Source organism: Macrotis lagotis, chromosome 5 (assembly GCF_037893015.1).
Source record: "Macrotis lagotis isolate mMagLag1 chromosome 5, bilby.v1.9.chrom.fasta, whole genome shotgun sequence".
In the NCBI taxonomy this organism is placed as follows: Eukaryota; Metazoa; Chordata; class Mammalia; order Peramelemorphia; family Peramelidae; genus Macrotis; species Macrotis lagotis.
In genome coordinates this window covers 220,580,080-220,599,482 of record NC_133662.1, presented here as the reverse complement: position 1 = coordinate 220,599,482, position 19,403 = coordinate 220,580,080, and the positions used below count along the sequence as shown (strand labels likewise).

The 19,403-nt window shown below is 40.0% G+C and overlaps 1 protein-coding gene across 1 annotated transcript in view; it reads left to right on the top strand.

Annotated features, from left to right (window-relative positions):
- CASQ2 (calsequestrin 2) overlaps positions 1-19,403 on the top strand; it is a 95,226-nt gene that overhangs the window by 51,991 nt on the left and 23,832 nt on the right. The window contains exons 6-8 of the mRNA XM_074188515.1: positions 1,974-2,104; positions 8,195-8,240; positions 18,301-18,355. Of these exons, the coding sequence (XP_074044616.1) occupies positions 1,974-2,104; positions 8,195-8,240; positions 18,301-18,355 (232 nt within the window). The remainder of the gene's footprint in view (positions 1-1,973; positions 2,105-8,194; positions 8,241-18,300; positions 18,356-19,403) is intronic.

Genomic DNA, 19,403 nt, shown 5'->3' with positions numbered 1-19,403 from the left:
CTCCACTTCTTTTCCCAGCTCTCCCCGCTCTTTGCTTTTGAGCCAAATGAGTTGCTTTTAACAAAAGTTACTGGGTGGAGGCTGGAAAAGTGCTTATTAAAAACCAAACAAACAAAAGCAAACAGAAACAATTGATTCTCCCGGGCCCTGGGAGCCCAGTTCTTCACAACTGATGACAAAATGCAGGGCTTTCCCAAGGTCTTGCATTTGAACTCTAACTCTCCCCACCACGCATACTCACAAATCCAATTTGTGCAGTGACTGGTGGCCGCCACCAGGGGTCAGCCTAGAGATCTGTGCATCTCCCCAGTTATTTATGGCTCAGGTCCTTTTTGGTTTTTTGTTGGGTTTTTTTTTTCACATACCAGCACTGTTTGAAAGGGAAGAAATCACTTTGGTTTTGCTTTAGAGCTTTTCACACTCTTAGTCTCTTCCCAAAGTAGGCATCAGATGTCCTGGGGGCAGGGACTCCTGAGGTAAACATGCCAGTGAGGGTGTGGGAGAGATGAAATGTCACCCAGGCCATTGACTGGTCCGCCATGCTTTTCATCTGATGCCAGGAGCCATTCAACTAATGATGTGGGTCATCAGACGAGATGGACCCATAGAAAAGACTGGAACTTGGCACCAGGAGACATAATTCTCCAGTTGGTCCTCCAACTCAAATAGCGAGGAGGCTACATACAGAATTAGAGCAGGGGAAGGATTGGAGGCTGATCGTTGTTAACAAAGCCTTTTGTCTGGAGTGCCAGGGAGTCTCAAGAGGCTCAAGTCAATCACACACCCTCACATTCCAGAACATTGTTTTCAACTTTCTCTCTTTACACCATCCTTCTCTAATGTCTTGCAAATTAACTGGTGGTATGCTGAAAAATAAAATTATGATAGTAAGAATAATAACACATTACATCGATTTAACACTTTAAAATATTCAAAGTGCTTAATTTTGTGGAGAAGAGGGGAGGTCTAAGCCTATGACACCATTGACTTAGGGGTCTCTGGGTAAGGAAATTATACTGAAATCAGATCAGCTATAGCTATAGAATTTATAGAATGAAGACAGCTAATGCCTACTATGTGAAGGGAATGGAGAGGCTGAGAGCATGAAAAGCTCTAAAGCAAAGCCAGGTCATATAGTCAGCATATGTCAAAGGTAGAAAACTTGAATCAGGTCTTCTTGACTCATTTGATTCTCACACAACCTTCTAATGGAGGTATTACAGGAATTAATCCCCATATTACACATAAAGAAACTGAGACATAGAGTACTATGGGACTTGAGGATAACTCCATAGCAGGACTGGTTTGAGGCAGGATATGGATGTAAGTTTTCCTGCTTCCATATCAGCATCTTATCTCTACACTATTCCCTCTCTCTCCTGAAAATGTGATTGAATTTGTCAGATTTGAATTCCAGTTACTCCTTGATTTTATTATAATATTATATAATAATATAGCCCAAGTATGTAATGATTAATATTATATAATAATGATTACTGATACAAATTTGACAAAATATTTCACAGTTGTTATCCCATTCGATCCTCCTAATTCTGAATAAAAGACCTTGATAGAAATCCCTCCTCTGCCATTTACTACTTGGGTAATTTGCCTAGGCCTCAGTTTCCTCTTTTAAATAATTATTGGGGTTGATTAGATGATTTCTCAAGTTCCTTCTAGCTATCTATAAACCCTATGAAATAGGAGCTATTATTATTCTCATTTATAAGAGAGACTAGAGAGGCTTGCCAGTTGCCCAAAGTCGCAAAGCTAGGATTGAGAGGGCAGATTTGATCCCAGAAAGGAACAATCCTGAGTCAGTGTCAATTTTGCTTTTTTATGACTCTCACCCCCACCCCTACCAAAGTAACTGCAGAGAACGAAAGCCCCTTCCCTCAGAGACAAATCAGTCATAGCTATAGACTGATTTGGAGAAATCATTCTGGCTTAACATCCCACCCCCATATCCACAGGTTGCAAAGAAGCTAACCCTGAAGATGAATGAGGTTGACTTCTATGAACCATTTATGGAGGAACCCGTTCCAATCCCGGATAAACCTTATACCGAAGAAGAGCTTGTGGACTTTGTGAAGGAGCACCAAAGGTATGTCACCAAAGGACATTCCTCAAGGTCTAGGGGAGCCCAGTGTTTTGGGAATAGGGTAGAGCCTCTCCGGTGTCAGCCCCTACTGAGCCTGTACCAGCAGGGGACCACCAAAAGTGTGAAAATTATCTTTCTGAATTTAGTGGTGCTTGTTTCCAGGTCACTGAATAACCTATGACATCTGAATGTAAGAAATCCTTACAAATAAAGTCAGACTGCTTCATCTAAAAGGCAAACTCCCATACTGCCAGACTACAGGAAGGGTCAACCCTGGGCACATTTGTGTCTGTGTTGATGTTTGCACCTGGGGGTGACTGGTTTTGAGTTCAGATCATTGAACTTAGATCAGGAAGACCTAAGATCAAATTCTACTTTAGATACTTGCCAACTGAATAAACAACTGTCTGCCTCAGTTTCTTCATCTGTAAAATGAGGCTACCTCTCAGGGTTGTGGGGAGGATCAAATGCAATATTTGGAAAATGTTTTACAAACCTTGTAGTGCTATAGAAATGCTATCATCTTTGGTGCCCTCATGCTAAATTCATCACTATAGTAAAGATGTTATAGACTTTGTCTCAGGATGTTATGAGTAGAGGGGAGGGGGTGACTGTACTTTTATTTTAGCAGCATAAAAACTAGCTAAGAGGCACAGTGGATAGAGCAAAGACTCGGGAATCAGGAGGACCTGAATTCAAATCCGGTTTCAGATACTTGATTCTTACTAGCTGTGTGACCTTGGGCAAGTCGCTTCAGCCTGATTGTCTGACATCTCTAGTCATCCTGATTCATATCTGGCCACTAGACCCAGATGGCTCCAGAGATGAAACTGAAGCTGGTGACTTAGTTCAGTACTCCCTCACTCAAATCCAGTTCACTTGCTTGTCATGACATCACCTTCCTGAAGTCACGGTCTTCTTTGAGAATGAAGGACAAACAACGACAAAAACAACTAACTGACTTTAGTTAATAAAAATAAGCAAAACAGGAAGCTCCTGGCTTTTTTTTTAAAGGAGTGAGCTCCTTCCTGATGTGCCCCAACCTGATCTCTTCCTTTCTCAGCAGCAGCCTCCAACAAAGCATTACATCCCATGAGTTCTCCCCGTTCATAGAATTTGTCTTTAAAAGTGGATAGGAAGAGGGACAGGTAGGTAACACAGGAGACAGAGCGCCTACCCCGGAGTCAGGAGTGACTAGTTTCATAATCCAACCCCTGGCACTAATTAGCTGCATGACTCTGGGAAAGTCACTAACCCCAGTTGCCACACACACACACACATGTTGACATGAAGGTTCAGTGGTACGATGGACAGAGCACTTGGCCTGCCCCAAATATGTTTCAAATTCCTTGCCCCAAGAGCAAAATGATTCATTATGAATCTTGCTACACACTTGTTTCTTTTTCATTCATCTTTTAGTGTTTTCTTCCATAGTAGCCTCATACTATCTTTCATGTTGAGGGCACGTGGTCCTTCTCTTGAAAACTTGTTCAGGGTCAGCTAGGTGGCACAGTGGACAGAGCACTGGCCCTGAAGTCAGGAGGACCTGAGTTCAAATCCGGCCTCAGACACTTAATAATTATCTAGCTGTGTGGCCTTGGGCAAGCCACTTAACCCCATTGACTTGCAAAAAAAAAAAAAAAAACTAAAAAAACACACTTGTTCAATAACTCATTCCTTATAAGACTGTGTCTTTGCCATCAGAGACAAACACAAAACTTCTGAATGTCCCCAAATGCAACTGATCCAAAAAGAGCAATTTTAAAGAGAAGCTGTAGTGCACATTTCTCACATTCTCTCCTAGACAACAACTATGAGCTAAGATATTAGTGATTGCCAATGGGTTAATATGCTGCTCCTTTAAAATACATACTCTCATTTTTACAGTAGCCCCCTGGAGACAGAACACCTTATTCCTAGGGATAAAAATAACTAATAAAATAATATCTCTAATGATAGGAATTCCTTTTTTGCATTTTTATTAGAATCTTCTGTTTTTACATAGACATTTCCCAATGTATTCCTCTCCTCCTCCCTCCCAGTGAGCAATTTTTTTTTTATGAAGGATTAAAAAGTGTGTGGGGGGAGGGTATAGGGAACAGTTCGGCAAAACTAAACATCCAAAAACAAAACAAAACCAAATCTATATGCAATCTTCCAAACCCATGATCCCCCACCTCTGCAGAGAGAGAAAGGGAGGGAACCATCAACATTCTGGCAGAACTGTAAGGGAAAGCTTGATTAGGAAAGTCCCAAGATGAATCAACAATTTCAGGGAGTCTAAGAAAAGGTCCTTTTTACTGAGATCTTGGAGTGGGGGGTGGGAAGTGACTTTTTCAGAAATGAATTTCACAGGGTGGAGAATACTGTATATTGTCATTCAGAATACCTTTGGGAGAAGGGACAGAAGTGGATCATTGTTCTTCCAGCTTTACAAATACAGACCACCAGGCAAATACCTGAATGCAGTCAAGAGGACTATTACACCATATTTCCAGGCTGCAAATTGAGCCTAATGGTATATTGGGAAAAGATCTAGATTTGAAATCAGAAAACCTGAATTCAAAAACTGGTTTTGCCATTATCTATTGGATCTTGGGCAAATCACCCAATTCCTTTGGGTTTCTATTTCCTCAACTATAAAAATCTGGCATATGGGGAAATTCAGGAAGATGGTAGTGGTGGAAGGAGAAGAACATGGTGGAGAGTATCTGGGTGAAGGTCAATGGAGGGAGAAACAAAAAAAATATTTTGTCATTGGGATCTACCATATGGACTATTTGGACAGAAAGAGAAAATAGGTGAGGACTTTGGAAAACAGATCACAAGCCAGGACTAGACATGATATAGTGGTGTTTGGGGACTTCAGTTATCTGGACATCTGCTGGAGGTCTCTGCCAAAAGCTGAGCAATGAATAACTTCTTGACTTGCCATGGTGTTAAACTCGTCCTCCAAAAAGTGGAGGGACCAGCAATAGGGAAGTCTACTTTGTATATGAATTACACTAACGAGGAGGATATTTCTTACAGTGGAAGTGATAGGAATACAGCAAAGGATAACTTCTCCCTAGAGTTTTTGATAGAAAAGGGGAAAAAATTGGGGGATGATCAGATACAAACCCTAGGTATTGAAAAAGTTGTTTTCAAAGGGTTCAGTTTAGTGATAAGTAGATTTTTATGAACTAAAGTTCTATAGAAAAAGTCAAAGATATTATTCAAGAAAAGTTTCATTAGCAAAGGAGGAGAGCCAGTCCTGAAAGAAGGGCAAAGAGAAGGAATGTGATAAGTGCTTTACAAATACTGTCTTATTTGATCCTCACAACAACAACCCTTAAAGATAGATTCTGTTATTAACCCCCACTTTACATTTGAGGTATAGAGGGAGATTTGGAAGATGATGATGGATGCCTTCAGTCCTCTTAGTAAAATAGAGTTCCTCCAGCAAAGGGGATAAGGGTGCATGAAGTTGGGGGGACCAAGAAATAAGATGTTTGGAATAGTTAACCTTGGAGAATTCTTTCTTAGATACTGTGTGACCCTGGGCATACTATTTAAACCTCTGTCTGCCTCAGTTTCTTCCACTGAAAAAAATGGAAATAATGATAACACCCCCCCTCCTAGAGTTATTTCAAAGATAGCATAAGATAATATTTATAAAGTAATTTGTAAACCTTAATGTACCATATAAAGGCAAACTATTATTAGTTATACAAAAGAGTAAGGATCCAGTGGAACTGTAGCATGAATTTTATGAAGTAATAGGAGATCAGGGCTGGGTACAGAGAAGGTCCATGGTAGAAAATGGTGTGGATCTATCAGAGTTATAGCTTATAAGGACAAAATCAGGAGCCAGAGTGTCTCAGGTATGCCTTCAGCTGAGTACCTCCTCATTGGAAAACTCCAAGTAGATGCTAGATGAGAACTTATCAGACATGTTATACGCAGAATCTATTTGTGAACTTGGGGGCCTCTGAAGTCCCTTCTAAATATCAAATTCTAATGTCTAAGAACAAAAAAAAAATTCCAAAACTGGGAGCTTGGGAATGGGTGGGATGATTTTTCTAGTTGGACTATAAAGGGAAGTTTTTGAATCCTAAGCAAGTTTGGGAGGCACAGGGACTCCAGGACCAAAATTCTTTCCCCAAAGGACCCTGGTTATGATGAAAATAAAGAGAATGTTCAGGAGGAAGATATGAGAAGAGAAACTGGGGAACATGGAAAGCTATTCCACTGTCATCAGATAGGACATTTAATAGTTCTATATTCAGCCTAATTTAATTCAATAAGCAATTATTAAGTGAGAACTAGATGCTGCAGAAGGGAGAGCAATACAAGATGTCAGCTGATTGGATATGGAGTGGGAGGACTGAGTAGGGAGAGGCAAGGGGAAACAAAAACTTTAACTTTGTGAACCTAGAAAATCAAAAAAATAACAGAGACCCCCAAAGAAGCAGGGAAGTTAAGAAGAGTGGTAGACTGCGACCATAGGTTACAGTTGGGCTGAGAGGAAGGAAGAAATAATAAATTCCATTTTGGAAATGTTGAGTTGAAGATGCCTCTGGGACATCCAGGCCTTGCAATTGGAATATTTTGAGATGATTGTAAGCGCTAAAGTAAAACAATGCCTGTGGGTGGTTGAGATAAAAATTGAGGTGGAAGTTGAAGTGTTGTGTGATTTAGGGGAGGCCATGATGTTAGAAGCTCATTTATGAGAATATTGAAGTCATCAAGGATAAGGAATGGCTAGAATTGGGTAGAGATGGAGAGGAAAATCAAAGTTATTGAAAAAATAAGAGAATGACCTGGAGGTAGGGATGCACTGGAATCTGCTTGAACTGGCTTGCCAGGGCCAATTGTTAAATTTTCAATATAAATATTTATATCCTAGAAATCAACAAGCTACAAACCAGGGCTTGACCTTTTTTAATTGTCTACACTTTAGAAATGATGGAGAATATGTTAACAAATGTAGATTATATGTGATATAAGAGAGCTAGCTGTTAAACATTTATCAGTCCACTTGCATAGAAGTGGCTATGGATGAATAGATGGTTGAATGATGGATAGATGAATGAATGAATGAAAAAGGTATTAGTGAAATATTTACTGTATAACATTGTGCTAGCCACTGAGGATACAAATAAAAAAAAAGCGAAATAATCCCTGCTCTCCAGGAGTTCATATTCTAACAGGGATAACAACATATGTGGCATATTTTAATGCCAAATCAATGTCAAGACTCTATGGACCTTAGGGTGTTGAAAGAAAGCAGATGATAATGAATCTTCTTTAATGGTATTTGCACTAAAAATATTAGTTTCTAATGTTTAACCATTTGATAGTACAAAGGCTGTATCAAGAACTTTGTTTTCTGAGTCTTCAGTAACATTGGTAGAATAGAAAGTTTGAATATATAAAAGATAAAATGTTGGATTGAAGTCAGAAAGAGCTAAATTTGAATCCTATTCCTGGCACTAGCTATGCAGTCGAGGGCAAGACTCTCAATAGCTCTGGGTCTTAGTTTCTTCATCTGTAAAATGAGGGTAATAATACCTAGAGTGATTGAATTAAAAAATGGTTGTGAGGTCAAATGAAATGATATTTGGAAAATGCTTTGCTAACTTTAAATCCTCATATATGTTCATCATTGCTGTTAAAAATGCCAGCAGCAAGGATCTGTTAAATATAATATAAGCTGTGTAAACTTTAAAAAAAAAAAAAGAAAGTTGGTGAGTTATAGAGGCAAGGGCCTCTTGTCTTGATGTGCTCATCTTGGTTTGTCCCAGTGTGTAAAACTTTATGATCTTTGGGTGAAAATACCCTATGGAAGATGGTAGTAGCAAGAAATCTTAATATAATTCTGGAGGATCTGAGTATGTACAGACAGGATTCTTTGAATGATGCATCGCAGCTCTTTTCCCCCATAGCATGTTGCATGGGGGGGGGGGGGGTTTCCCTTACTCTTTTGGTCCTTGGAACTGCACCTATCTTGAAACCTCTTGTCATCATGTACTTTTCTCAAGCATATCAGCGGGTTAAGGCTGCTATTTTGGAAATAGGAACTCTAAATAAAATGTTTTTCTTTCCCTGCAGACCCACCCTACGCAGGCTGCGCCCAGAAGATATGTTTGAAACCTGGGTAAGGAAATGGAAATCCCTTTATACTTTTTAAAGATGGGCATGCCCACCAAAGAGAAGAGCCCTTTAACTTCAGATTGCAATCACCCAATCTTGCTATCCATACTGTATGAAGGCTATTGGATGTGAAGTCAGAGGACCTCGCTTCTAAATCTGCATCTGCTTTTCACTGCATGGGTCAAAAAAAGGTCTTAGAAATCATCTAGTTCAATCTTCCCATTATACAAATGAGAAAACTAAGGTCCAGGGAGGTTAATATGCTTTACTTTGTAAACCTCTCCAGACATTCAGTAACTGTGAGATAAGAGTATTGACCTGAATGATCTTTTGGGTTCCATAAACCACATGATCCTATGAATGGCTAAGCAATATTTATGTTTGGAGAATTCAATAACTTTCAGACTCCAAGCTAGGTAGCATTTGGCATTCATCTAATTTAAGGGCAGCTAGGTGGTACAATAGATAGAGCAATGGACTAGGAGTCAAAAAAAGGCCTGAGTTCAAATCCAACCTTAGATATTTACTAGCTGTGTGATTCTGGTCAAACCACTTAACAGTGTTTACTTTAGTTTTCTAATCTGTAAAATGAACTGAAGAAGGAAATGGCAACTTATTCCAGTATCTTTGCTAAGAAAACCCCAAATGGGGTCATGAAAAGTTGGATACACCTGAAATGACTGAACAGGAGCAAACTTAAGGTAGTTGCACTCATTAGGTTTCACACAATATTTCTATCTCTTCATCCATTTTCCAAAGTTTCTGTTGTGTTCTTCGCTTGCATCAAGTTAATGTTTTTGGATTTGGAATCGTTTGGTACTTTAATATCTTGTGTGGATCCTAGAAGTCCATGCCATAGGAAGGAGTTTTAGGTGAAACTGAGAGGGCATTATAACCCACTCAGTAATTAAATCCCCTGGATGGTATCCTTGATGGGCCTATATTCTAACTCTGCTCTTATTCTACCCTACTAGATTGGAATCTCCTTGTCAGCCAGAACCAGCCTCATTTAGCCTTGTTTATTCAAACCAGTGCCTATCATGGTGCTTTATACATATTAGTTATTAATAAATTAGGTGCTACTTGAAAGAATGAGAGAATGTTCTAGCAAGTTAATTTATAGTAAGGTATCACTGTTCTTATTTTGAAGTTGTTTGCTGCCATTTTGTTCTCTCGGGAGGGGACAGGAATTGCTACTTGATCTGCACCTGTGATTTTTTTTCCTTTGGTGAGGTAATGGGGTTCAATGATTTGGTCACCCACTTTTGACACATACTACAGAAAGTAGGTAATGAGGAAAGAAACAAATCAATATGATTAAAAAGGGGAATTCAACAATTAAAAGGTGGCCAAGGAGAAGTTTCCTCATCTGAAAAATGGGCATAATGTTACCTTCAGTACTTTCCTCATAGGATTTTCATGAGATCTTTTAGTGAGCAGCAAAAGATATAATGGTTATGAAGTATTTTTCAATCTTTAAACTGTTGTTTGGATTGGTTATTTTATTATTTTTTTACACAGCTAGTAAATATCAAGTATCTGAGGACAGATTTGAACTCAGATCCTCTTGACTCCAGGACTGGTGCTCTATCCACTGTGCCACCTAGCTGCCCCCTTGGACCTATGATTTCATCCATGTGGAGAATTCTTAGCATGGCTCCTCCCTCCATTGATCTATATCAGCAACTTCTCATTAATTTAAAGTTTTAGGAAGTTGCTTAGGCAATTTGAGAAGATCAGTGATTTGCTCGTGGAGGAAAGAAACAAATCAATATGATTAGAGAGGGGAATTTAATAATTAAAATGGGCCCAAGGAGAAGTTTCCTCATCTGAAAAATGGACATAATGTTAAGGATTTTCATGAGATCTTTTAGTGAGCAGCAAAAGATATAATGGTTATGAAGTATTTTTTAATCTTTCAACTGCTGTTTGGTTTGGTTATTTTATTATATTTTTACATTGTATTATATATTATATAATGCATCTTATATATTATCCTGGTTATTTTTATTATATACATACAACAAGAAAGACCTTGGAGAGTGTCCTGTGCTGAACAGACATATGCATTGTGAAATGTCCAATCTTGGGCAGATCAAATAGTGGCCAAAGTCACAGCGCTGGATCTTTACACCTTATTTCAATGACAAATATCAGCAAACATTCGCACAGCCTTTGGCAGTTTGCAAAGCACTTTACAAACATTATTTCATAGGATTCTCACGATGATCCTGTGAGCGTCACTGTCCCTGTTTTTTCAGATGAAAAATCTGAGTCTCTGGCAGTTTTGAACAGAACACAAGGTGTAGAGTCAGGAAGATTTCTCTTCATGAGTTCAAATCTGCCCTCGAACACTTACTAGCTGTGTGACCCTGGGCAAATGATGTTACCTTGTTTGTCTCAGTTTCCTCATCTGTAAAAATGAGCTAGAGAAGGAATGGCAATGCACTCCAGTATCTGCCAAAAAAAGAAAAATCCAAATGGGGGTCAAAAGAGTCAGATATACTGAACAACAATTGAACAAAAAACTGATTACCCAGTACCCAGCTGGTGTCAAAATACCAGTAATATCAAAAGCAGAATGTGAATCTATGTCCATCTGACTCTCTATGAATGAAAGAGTAATTATCAATGCCTAGGTGCCAGTTACTATGCTAAATTGGGGAGGAAAATACAAAGGCACAATTCCTACATTCAAAGTTTGCATTCAGTGGCTAGGTGGAATAGTGAATAAAGCACCTGCCCTGGAGTCAGGAGTACCTGGGTTCAAATCCGGTCTCAGACACTTAATTACCTAGCTGTGTGGCCTTGGGCGAGCCACTTAACCCTGTTTGCCTTACAAAAACCTAAATATAAATAGATAGATAGATAAATAAATAAATAAACGAAGTTTGCATTCTATTAAGGTAAGACAACCACAAAGTTATATCTGTATACCCCCCCCCAAAAAAAAAAGCAAACAGAAAAAAAAAAATTAAAGCTATGCTGGAGTAGTTGAGGACTTATTTATCATTTTAAAAATATGTATTTTCTGTGGACACCAAACTTTAATGTATCCCTTTACTGATATTGGCAAAGTTAATGATTTCCTGGAAACATTTGGTGCATATGACTCCTGCAGCTTTGAAGGAGAATATTCAAAGAATGTACAGGGGGAAGAGGGTAGTTCAGGGTCAATGCTAACTTGTCATCACCCTGGTGACTCCACCCTGAAAACATACACACCATCCAGGAGAGTAGCCAGCCAGAACCCTGGGCGGAAGTCCAGACAGAATTTGATTGGTTCATTTTTTAAAAAGAAAAAAAAAAGATTCCTGCCTGTGTTAAAACAGTAGAAATAGTTCCAAAGAAGGGCATGCCAATAGCAAGAAGAGGCACCAAGACATTCTATGACAATGACTCAAGGAGTTTGTTAGATTTAATTAAAATTCATTTGCTTTTGTTTGCTTTTTTCCCCTTATCACAAATTTGTATATTCATGAAAACAAATTTCTGAATTATGTGTGTGTGTGTGTGTGTGTGTGAGAGAGAGAGAGAGAGAGAGAAAGAGAGAGAGAGAGAGAGCAGGGAGGGGAGGAAGGAAGGAAGGAAGGAAGGAAGGAAGGAAGGAAGGAAGGAAGGAAGGAAGGAAGGAAGGAAGGAAGGAAGGAAGGAAGGAAGGAAGGAAGGGGAAGGAAAGGGAAGGAAAGGGAAGGAAGGAGGGAGGAAGGAATGGAGGGAGGGAAGACAGAAGGAAGAAAAATATTCAGTCCACACTCTCAGTCCCTCCATTTTCTGTCTGGAGAAACAGCATTTTTCATTATGAATCCTTTGGAATTGTGGTAGGTTATTGCAGTGACTAGTTACTAAGTCTTTCCAGTTGATTATCTTGACAATATTTTGAGCACTGTGCAGATTGTTCTTCTAGTTCTCACTTCACTTTGCATCATTCCCATATTGTTGTTTTTAAAATCATATCTTTCATCATTTCTTAGAGCACAATAGAATTCCATTGCATCCAAATATAACTGTAACTTGCTCTTTCATTCCTCGGTTGATGGACATCCCTTCAGTTTCCAGTTCCTTGCCATCACAAAAACAGTAATTTTGTACATATTGTCTGTTTCACCTTTCTTTGATCCCCTTAAAGAATAGCTCTAGTACCAGTATTGCTGGTTCTAATCATGTTTGTCCTTCATTTTCGAAGACTATGACATCAGGGAGGTATTGCCATGAAAAGCACATGAATTGGATTTGGGGGTGGGGGGGAAGGTTGTGCTAAGTCACTAGTCTCACTTTCTTTTCTGGAACCATTTTTGTCCAGTGGCCAGAGATGAATCAGGACTCCTGGAGATGGTCCTGGTTCCAAGGCAATGAGGGTTAAGAGACTTGCCCGTGGTCACACAGCTAGTAAGAGTCAAGTGTCTGAATTTGGATTTGAACTCCTGTCCTCCTGACTCCAAGGCTAGGTGTAAGATAGATTTCATGGTTAACCTCTCTCTCTCTCTCTCTCTCTCTCTCTCTCTCTCTCTCTCTCTCTCTCTCACACACACACACACACACACACACACACACACACACACACACACACACAGACACACACTTAACTGAAGTAGTGCCTAGGAGCCCCTGGGGTGGAAGCATGAACAAGGGAAACCCCTTCACACAAAGTCACCCAAAGGAGAGAGTCCATATTCTTCCCCCAGGTACTAGCCTTGAGTTCATCCAGGGGTCTTTCCCAATCCTAGGGAAGGGGGATGACAGGAGCAACTCAGCACTTGGTAAAATTGGGAGATGAGAGAGATTTACAACCTGAGGAAGCCAAAAGAAGCAACAAGCAGAGGCCTGTTCTCTGGCATGTTTTACTGGAGGTTTGCTTCTCTCCCCCCCTGCCCACCCCAGGGCTAACAAATCTTTTAGCACATGGCAGGTGATATACACACACAAACAAGTACATATGATCATACCCCCAAATATGGGGTAGCCACACAACACATGCATTGTACAAAAGTGACACACAAATGAATAGAAAATACACACCAACAATACACCCACACGCATATATATATATATATACATACCCACATTCATCTGCACCTATATATTACATACATAAATAGGCATAAATACACATGAATACAGATGCACACATGCACACAGACACACATAGATACATACAGACAGGAGGGCACATGTTCATGGACACATGTGGTGTGTCACCATACATATAAACATTCATGATGTGGCATGCCATGACCCAGACAATAATGTATCTGTAGCTCATGAACACCCTTACACATGCATTCAATATGGGCATGTATGCATGCAGATATACATGTGGATACATATTCAAAGCATGCTTGTATCGTGAATGTATTTGTCCATATATATTCTAGATGTGCACACCTCTGTGTATATCTATGACCCATGCTTGTGTCCAATTGGATCCATGTTTGTGATCATGTGTGCACATAAACACATAGACCTACACGTATTGTTGTTTGCTCTTCTTCCCTCCATTGGGCAGTACTGGATCTCAGAGTGCCTTCCTGAAAGGCAGAGAGAAAGGAAGCCAAGCTCGAAGGGGTTAATGCCTCTCCCTTCAATATGTGATAGATGGCAGGAGACAGAGAGCCCCGGCAGCCTAATGAGATCTGATCAGGGTATGGGACCTGGCAATAATAGAGAATGTAAAAGAGTGAAACTTCACACTCTTCCCTTCTGTTTGCTGTCTGGTTTGTATAATAATCCTGCCCCCAAAACAAATGCTCCTGTCAAAATTCAATTCCCCAGAGAAGCAGGCTAAGGCCATGCCCACTCTCTTGTTTTTAATAATAATATTTTCCATTTAATCTCTTTTAGAATTTTTGGCGGTTTTGTCCCTTCCAAACTCAAAGGAAAAAATTAGCATTTAGATGGGATTGTGCTACATTAAAAATCAATTGAAATGGAAACAGGAATCATGGGAGGGATGAGTCTCTGGGAGTTTTCCCTTTCTTTCCCTTTTTTTTTTCCATAGGATGATTCTGCTGTGACATTCAGGCTGCCCAATGAACACCTCTTCCAGTGTCAACAGTAATCAGTATTCATTCTGCTTTTCTCTCTTCAGTCCCTTGGGTGCCAGGCTTTCACACTCGAGTCCCTCTTAGCCCCCCTGAGGCTCACATTTTTTTTTATGATATTGTCCTCTCGAAGCTTTCTTCTCTCTTCTCCACTAACATTAATAAATACTAACACCCTTCTGGATCCTATTCAAGACATATAAGAAGATGAAATGAACCTTGCCCTCTGCAAATGAGCTGCCCTCCCTGGTTTCTCTGCTTCATTCCCCACCCCCAGCTCCTACCCCTCATCCCCCCACCCCCAACCACATCTTTTACAGAAGGAGCTAAACTGTCCAAGGAAATCCTCCCTCTTCCCTTCCCCCAGTTCTTGTCTCCCCACTGGAGCTTCCTGTAGGTCCATCTCGCAGGAGACTGGAAGCTCTTAGAGGACAGGAGTTGCTTCAGTTTTTTCATTCTCATCATCTAGCATGATGTTTGTCCTTCCCTCTCGAAGAAGGCCATGACATCAGGGAGGTGATGCTATGATAATCACAGGAATTGGATTTGGTTGAGGGGAGGCTGGGCTAGGTCACTGGCCTCACTTTCTCCTCTGGGTCAATCAGGAGGATTGGAGATGACCCTGGATGCCAGGGTTAAGAGACTTGCCCAAGGTCACACAGCTAGTAAGAGTCAAATGTCTGAGACTGGATTTGAATTTCCAGCTTCCCAACTCCAAGACAGTGCCCTATCCACTGCACCATAAGAGGCTTTATACATGCTTTTTAAAGTGAATCACATTTTATCTCCATCTCTGAGAGGGGCCGCTCTGCAGCAGAAATAGTAAGAGTTCTAGGGTCAGAGGTTTTGTGTTCAAATCCCATCTCTGAGGTATATTTGCTGTGTAACCTTGCCCAAGTTAATGAACCTCTTTGGGCCATCATTTCTTTATTGTTGAGACTAGGTAGGGAGGAGGAGTATTGGACTAGAGCAAGGGTGGGAAACCTTTCAAGCATTTAATTAATTCACCCCTAAAAAGCTCCTAGATTTATGGATTTTTGAGTCCTGCCTGCAGTTGCCCTGGCAGTGCCAGACCAAATGATTTCATGAGCCTTATGTGACCTGCCCACTCCTGTTCTAGAGAGATGACCTTTAAGGTCTATTGAATTCTGGTTCTTCCTATGGAAAAAGCACTAGGCTAGAGATAATTGGCACCACATTGCACAGAGAACCCAACCAGGAAGACTTCTGTTCAAATCCAGCTTCCCTTACTAGCGGTGTGACAAGTCATTTTACCTGTCTCCCTCATTTGCTTCATCTGTAAAATGGGAATAATAATAGTATCTACCTTCCAGGATTATGGTGAAGGTAAAATGAGATTATATTTCAAAACACCTTGTAAAACTTAAAGGACTAGGGGCCGCTAGGTGGCGCAGTGGATAAAGACCCGGCCCTGGCATCAGGAGTCCCTGGGTTCAAATCCGGTCTCAGACACTTCATAATGACCTAGCTGTGTGGCCTTGGGCAAGTCACTTGACCCCATTTGCCTTGCAAAAACCTAAAAAAAACCAGCTTAAAGGACTATATCTACATTTTAGTTATTATTGTTGGTCTTTGTTGTTGTTTCCATCATCACTGTTGTTGTCATGTTCAAAAGTCCTGGGTTCGAATTGTAGCCTATGCTTATTGTCCTCAGTTTCCTCATCTGTAAAATTATGAGAGTCAATTAAATTAGGAGTGTCCAACTCAAACAGAAACAGGGACCACTAAACTATGTATATCAATCCCTGTGGGTCACATTAACTTAGAAAATTAATAATAATATTTATGTTTTTACTGTATTTTTATTTATTTTGTATAAATTACCCAATTACATTTTATTTCTGGATGCACAGCAGATGACACGTCAGATATCTCTGAACTAGATGACTTTATAGGATCCTTTTGGCACTAGGTCAGTGACCTCATTGGGCTGAGGATTTTAGAGGATGAGATTTAAAGCTGGAATGAAATTGTTAACTCTAATTGTACCATTTTATAGATGAGAAAACTGAGGCTCTGAGAGAATGTCTTGCTCATAAGGAGAAATGACTGGTTCAAAATTGTAATATTGGAGATAGGAGTAAAACTTATGTTCTGTGATCATTTATTCAATATTCTATTCAATGTATCACACTTAGTACTCTCCCTTAATGTCTCCGGCAAGGCTGGAAGGGAGGATTGGAGGGAGGAAAGGAGAGATGGGTAAGGAATCTAATGGACCTCCAAGAGAGCAACCTAGAGACCAAAGCAGGGAGATACAATCTTGGTCCCTAACTGGTCTGTACTTTTCTAATTTCAAAAGGAAGATGCATGGGATGTTTTCATAAACTGGAAGGGGCTCCATTAGATTCTGTCTTTGCATACATTTCCAAATTTTCCAAAGATGGAGAAGGTAACCATTTTGTGAATTTAACTAGCTAGCCAGGAATTATTTTAATAACTTTAACTGCTAGGAGAAAGGGCAGAAGGCAATATAGAGCAAACAAGAATGAAATACAACAGTGAAAACCATTTATTAAGCACTTACTGTGTACAGACCACAGTGCTAAACCCCAGAGGAGATGTAAAATTTAGATCAGACATGCAGGAAAGGTCATTTGTTTTCTTTTTTTTCTGGCTGTAACTTTTCCCCCACTTTTCTGACTGTAACTTTTCCCCCACCTCCCTTCTCGAGTGTTAACCAATCACATATGTGTTTATTTTGTAGTGCAAAAACTTTTGTTATACAGAACTGAGTAAATCATCTTTCTAACTATACCCATATTCATAGACCAGGCTATCATACCAGATCTCTATAATCTGACTTCTCCAAGAGAGAAGGGGGGGAAGGAAGGGAGGGAGAGAGAGAGAGAGAGAGAGAGAGAGAGAGAGAGAGAGAGAATGAATTAGGTCATTAGGTACAGTCAGAAAACATGAATTTGAATCACAGCCCAACAATACCTTGAGTCAATCACTTAATTTTTCTGACCTGATTCTTCATCTATAAAAATGAGGGTTAGGGATCTAGGACCCATAAGTCTCCTCCAACTTTAAAACACATGATTATAATTTTAAGATCTCTACCTGTGGTTCATTTCAAAAAAGAAGTTTGGTATTATGGAAAGAGTCTTGGAGTTGGAATAAAAAACCCATAACTCTCTTATTTAGTATTGATGGTGCCTTAGGCAAGTCACTTAACTTAGCTGAGCCTTAGATTCCTCAGCTGTAAAATGCAATTAATACTTGTCCTACCTACCTCTCGGAACGGAGAGACTTAATCGAGATCATGTTTATGAAGATGCTCTCTGTAGTTCTAGTATATGCTACAGAGATGCAATTATTACCATTGGCAATAACAAAGAAGTGTTAATAATAAACATTACAATTATAAGTAGAAAATGATGACAAAATGTTATCACAATCATTTCTAATTGCTATCAGATAGTTTTCCAGCCCAGAGGAAAGGAAAAAAGAGAGAAACAGAAAAAAAAGGAAGGAAGGAAGGAGGGAGGGAGGGAGGGAGGGAGGGAGGAGGGAGGGAAGGAAGGAAGGAAGGAAGGAAGGAAGGAAGGAAGGAAGGAAGGAAGGAAGGAAGGAAGGAAGGGAGGGAGGGAGGAAGGAAGGGAGGGAGGAAGGAAGGAGGGAGGGAAGGGAGGGAGGGAGGGAGGGAAAAGGAAGGAAGGAAGGAAGGAAGGAAGGAAGGAAGGAAGGAAGGAAGGAAGGAAGGAAGGAAGGAAGGAAGGAGGGAGGGAAGGGAGAAAAAGAAAGAACTTCTTAAGCTTTTGCCAAGTACCAGACACTATGCTAGTTACTAGGGATAAAAATACCAAAGAAGACAATGTCTGTCCTACTGGAGCTTAAATCTTAATATGAATTTCCCCCTCTTTCTCTTCCTTTCCCTTCCCATATCCATTAAATTCCCACTTTCTTAAAATTCCTGTTTCTGATTCTTTTCTCTCTTTATTAAATATTATTTATTCACGTCCAATTTGGAGCATAATTCTTGATTCTTGTTGTCTACAGGAAGATGATCTGAATGGAATCCATATTGTAGCCTTTGCAGAGAAGAACGACCCAGGTAAGAACCTTTCTCCCTGGGACCCTGTTGCATTACACCTGCCAGAAGAGTTGATTTGGTTGCATCCTGGAGTCCTTCCCCCCAAAGCTGCCTTCTCATCACCAAGGATTAGGGAACGTGGGAGAGGGTGGGAGACAGGGAAGAAGCACCCTGTCCATACTAGTAGCCCAGATGAAGAATGCTCCTCCCATCCTGCCCTCCAGGAGACACTGAATACCCTAGTGATAGTGCAGTTGATTTATAGTCAATTATCAATTATCTGTGCCAGCAAAGGGGAACATAACTCTGCCTCATCAAAATGCATATGATAGATGTTGAAAACTACTTTTGCATGTAATTGAAATAAAATAAAATAAAATAAATGAATATGACATACTCAATTGCCAAAATATAATAGGAGAGACACTGAGACTATAGTATAAATGATAAAACTTCAAAGATTTTTAAGTGTGGGGGAATGCATAATTTTTATCATACTAATTTTAAAACACATAACAGCATAGGGAAGTATATAGAGGGTTGGCCTCTGAGTCAGGAAGACCTGGGTTCAAATGTTGCTTCTGTGATTTCCTGACTGTGTGACCTCTGGTTCAATTGTTTGAGGCTTAAATTTCAGAGAAGTTGCTCCTTCTACATTGGTAGAGGGAGTTTCCTTATCCAAAAATTTTCCAAGAATTGACAACAAAATCATAGATTCCCTATCCTCTATGATATTAAAGAGAGTCATGTGTCTTAGTGATGATGATGATGATGATGATGATGATGTTTGTCATTCATTGACAGCCATTTGAATTGAATTTGGGGGGAGGGGTCTGTGCTAAGTCACCAGTCTCACTTTCTCCTCTAGAACCATCTAGGTCCAGTGGTCAGAAATGGATCAGGATGACTGGAGATGGCCCTGAGTACAAGACAATCAAGATTAAGTGATTTGCCCAAAGTCATATGGCTAATAAGTATCTAATTCTGGATTTGAACTCAAGCTAGACTTCAGGTCTGGCACTCTACCCACTACTCCATTTAGTTGCCCCAATTGTGTCTTCACAGATTA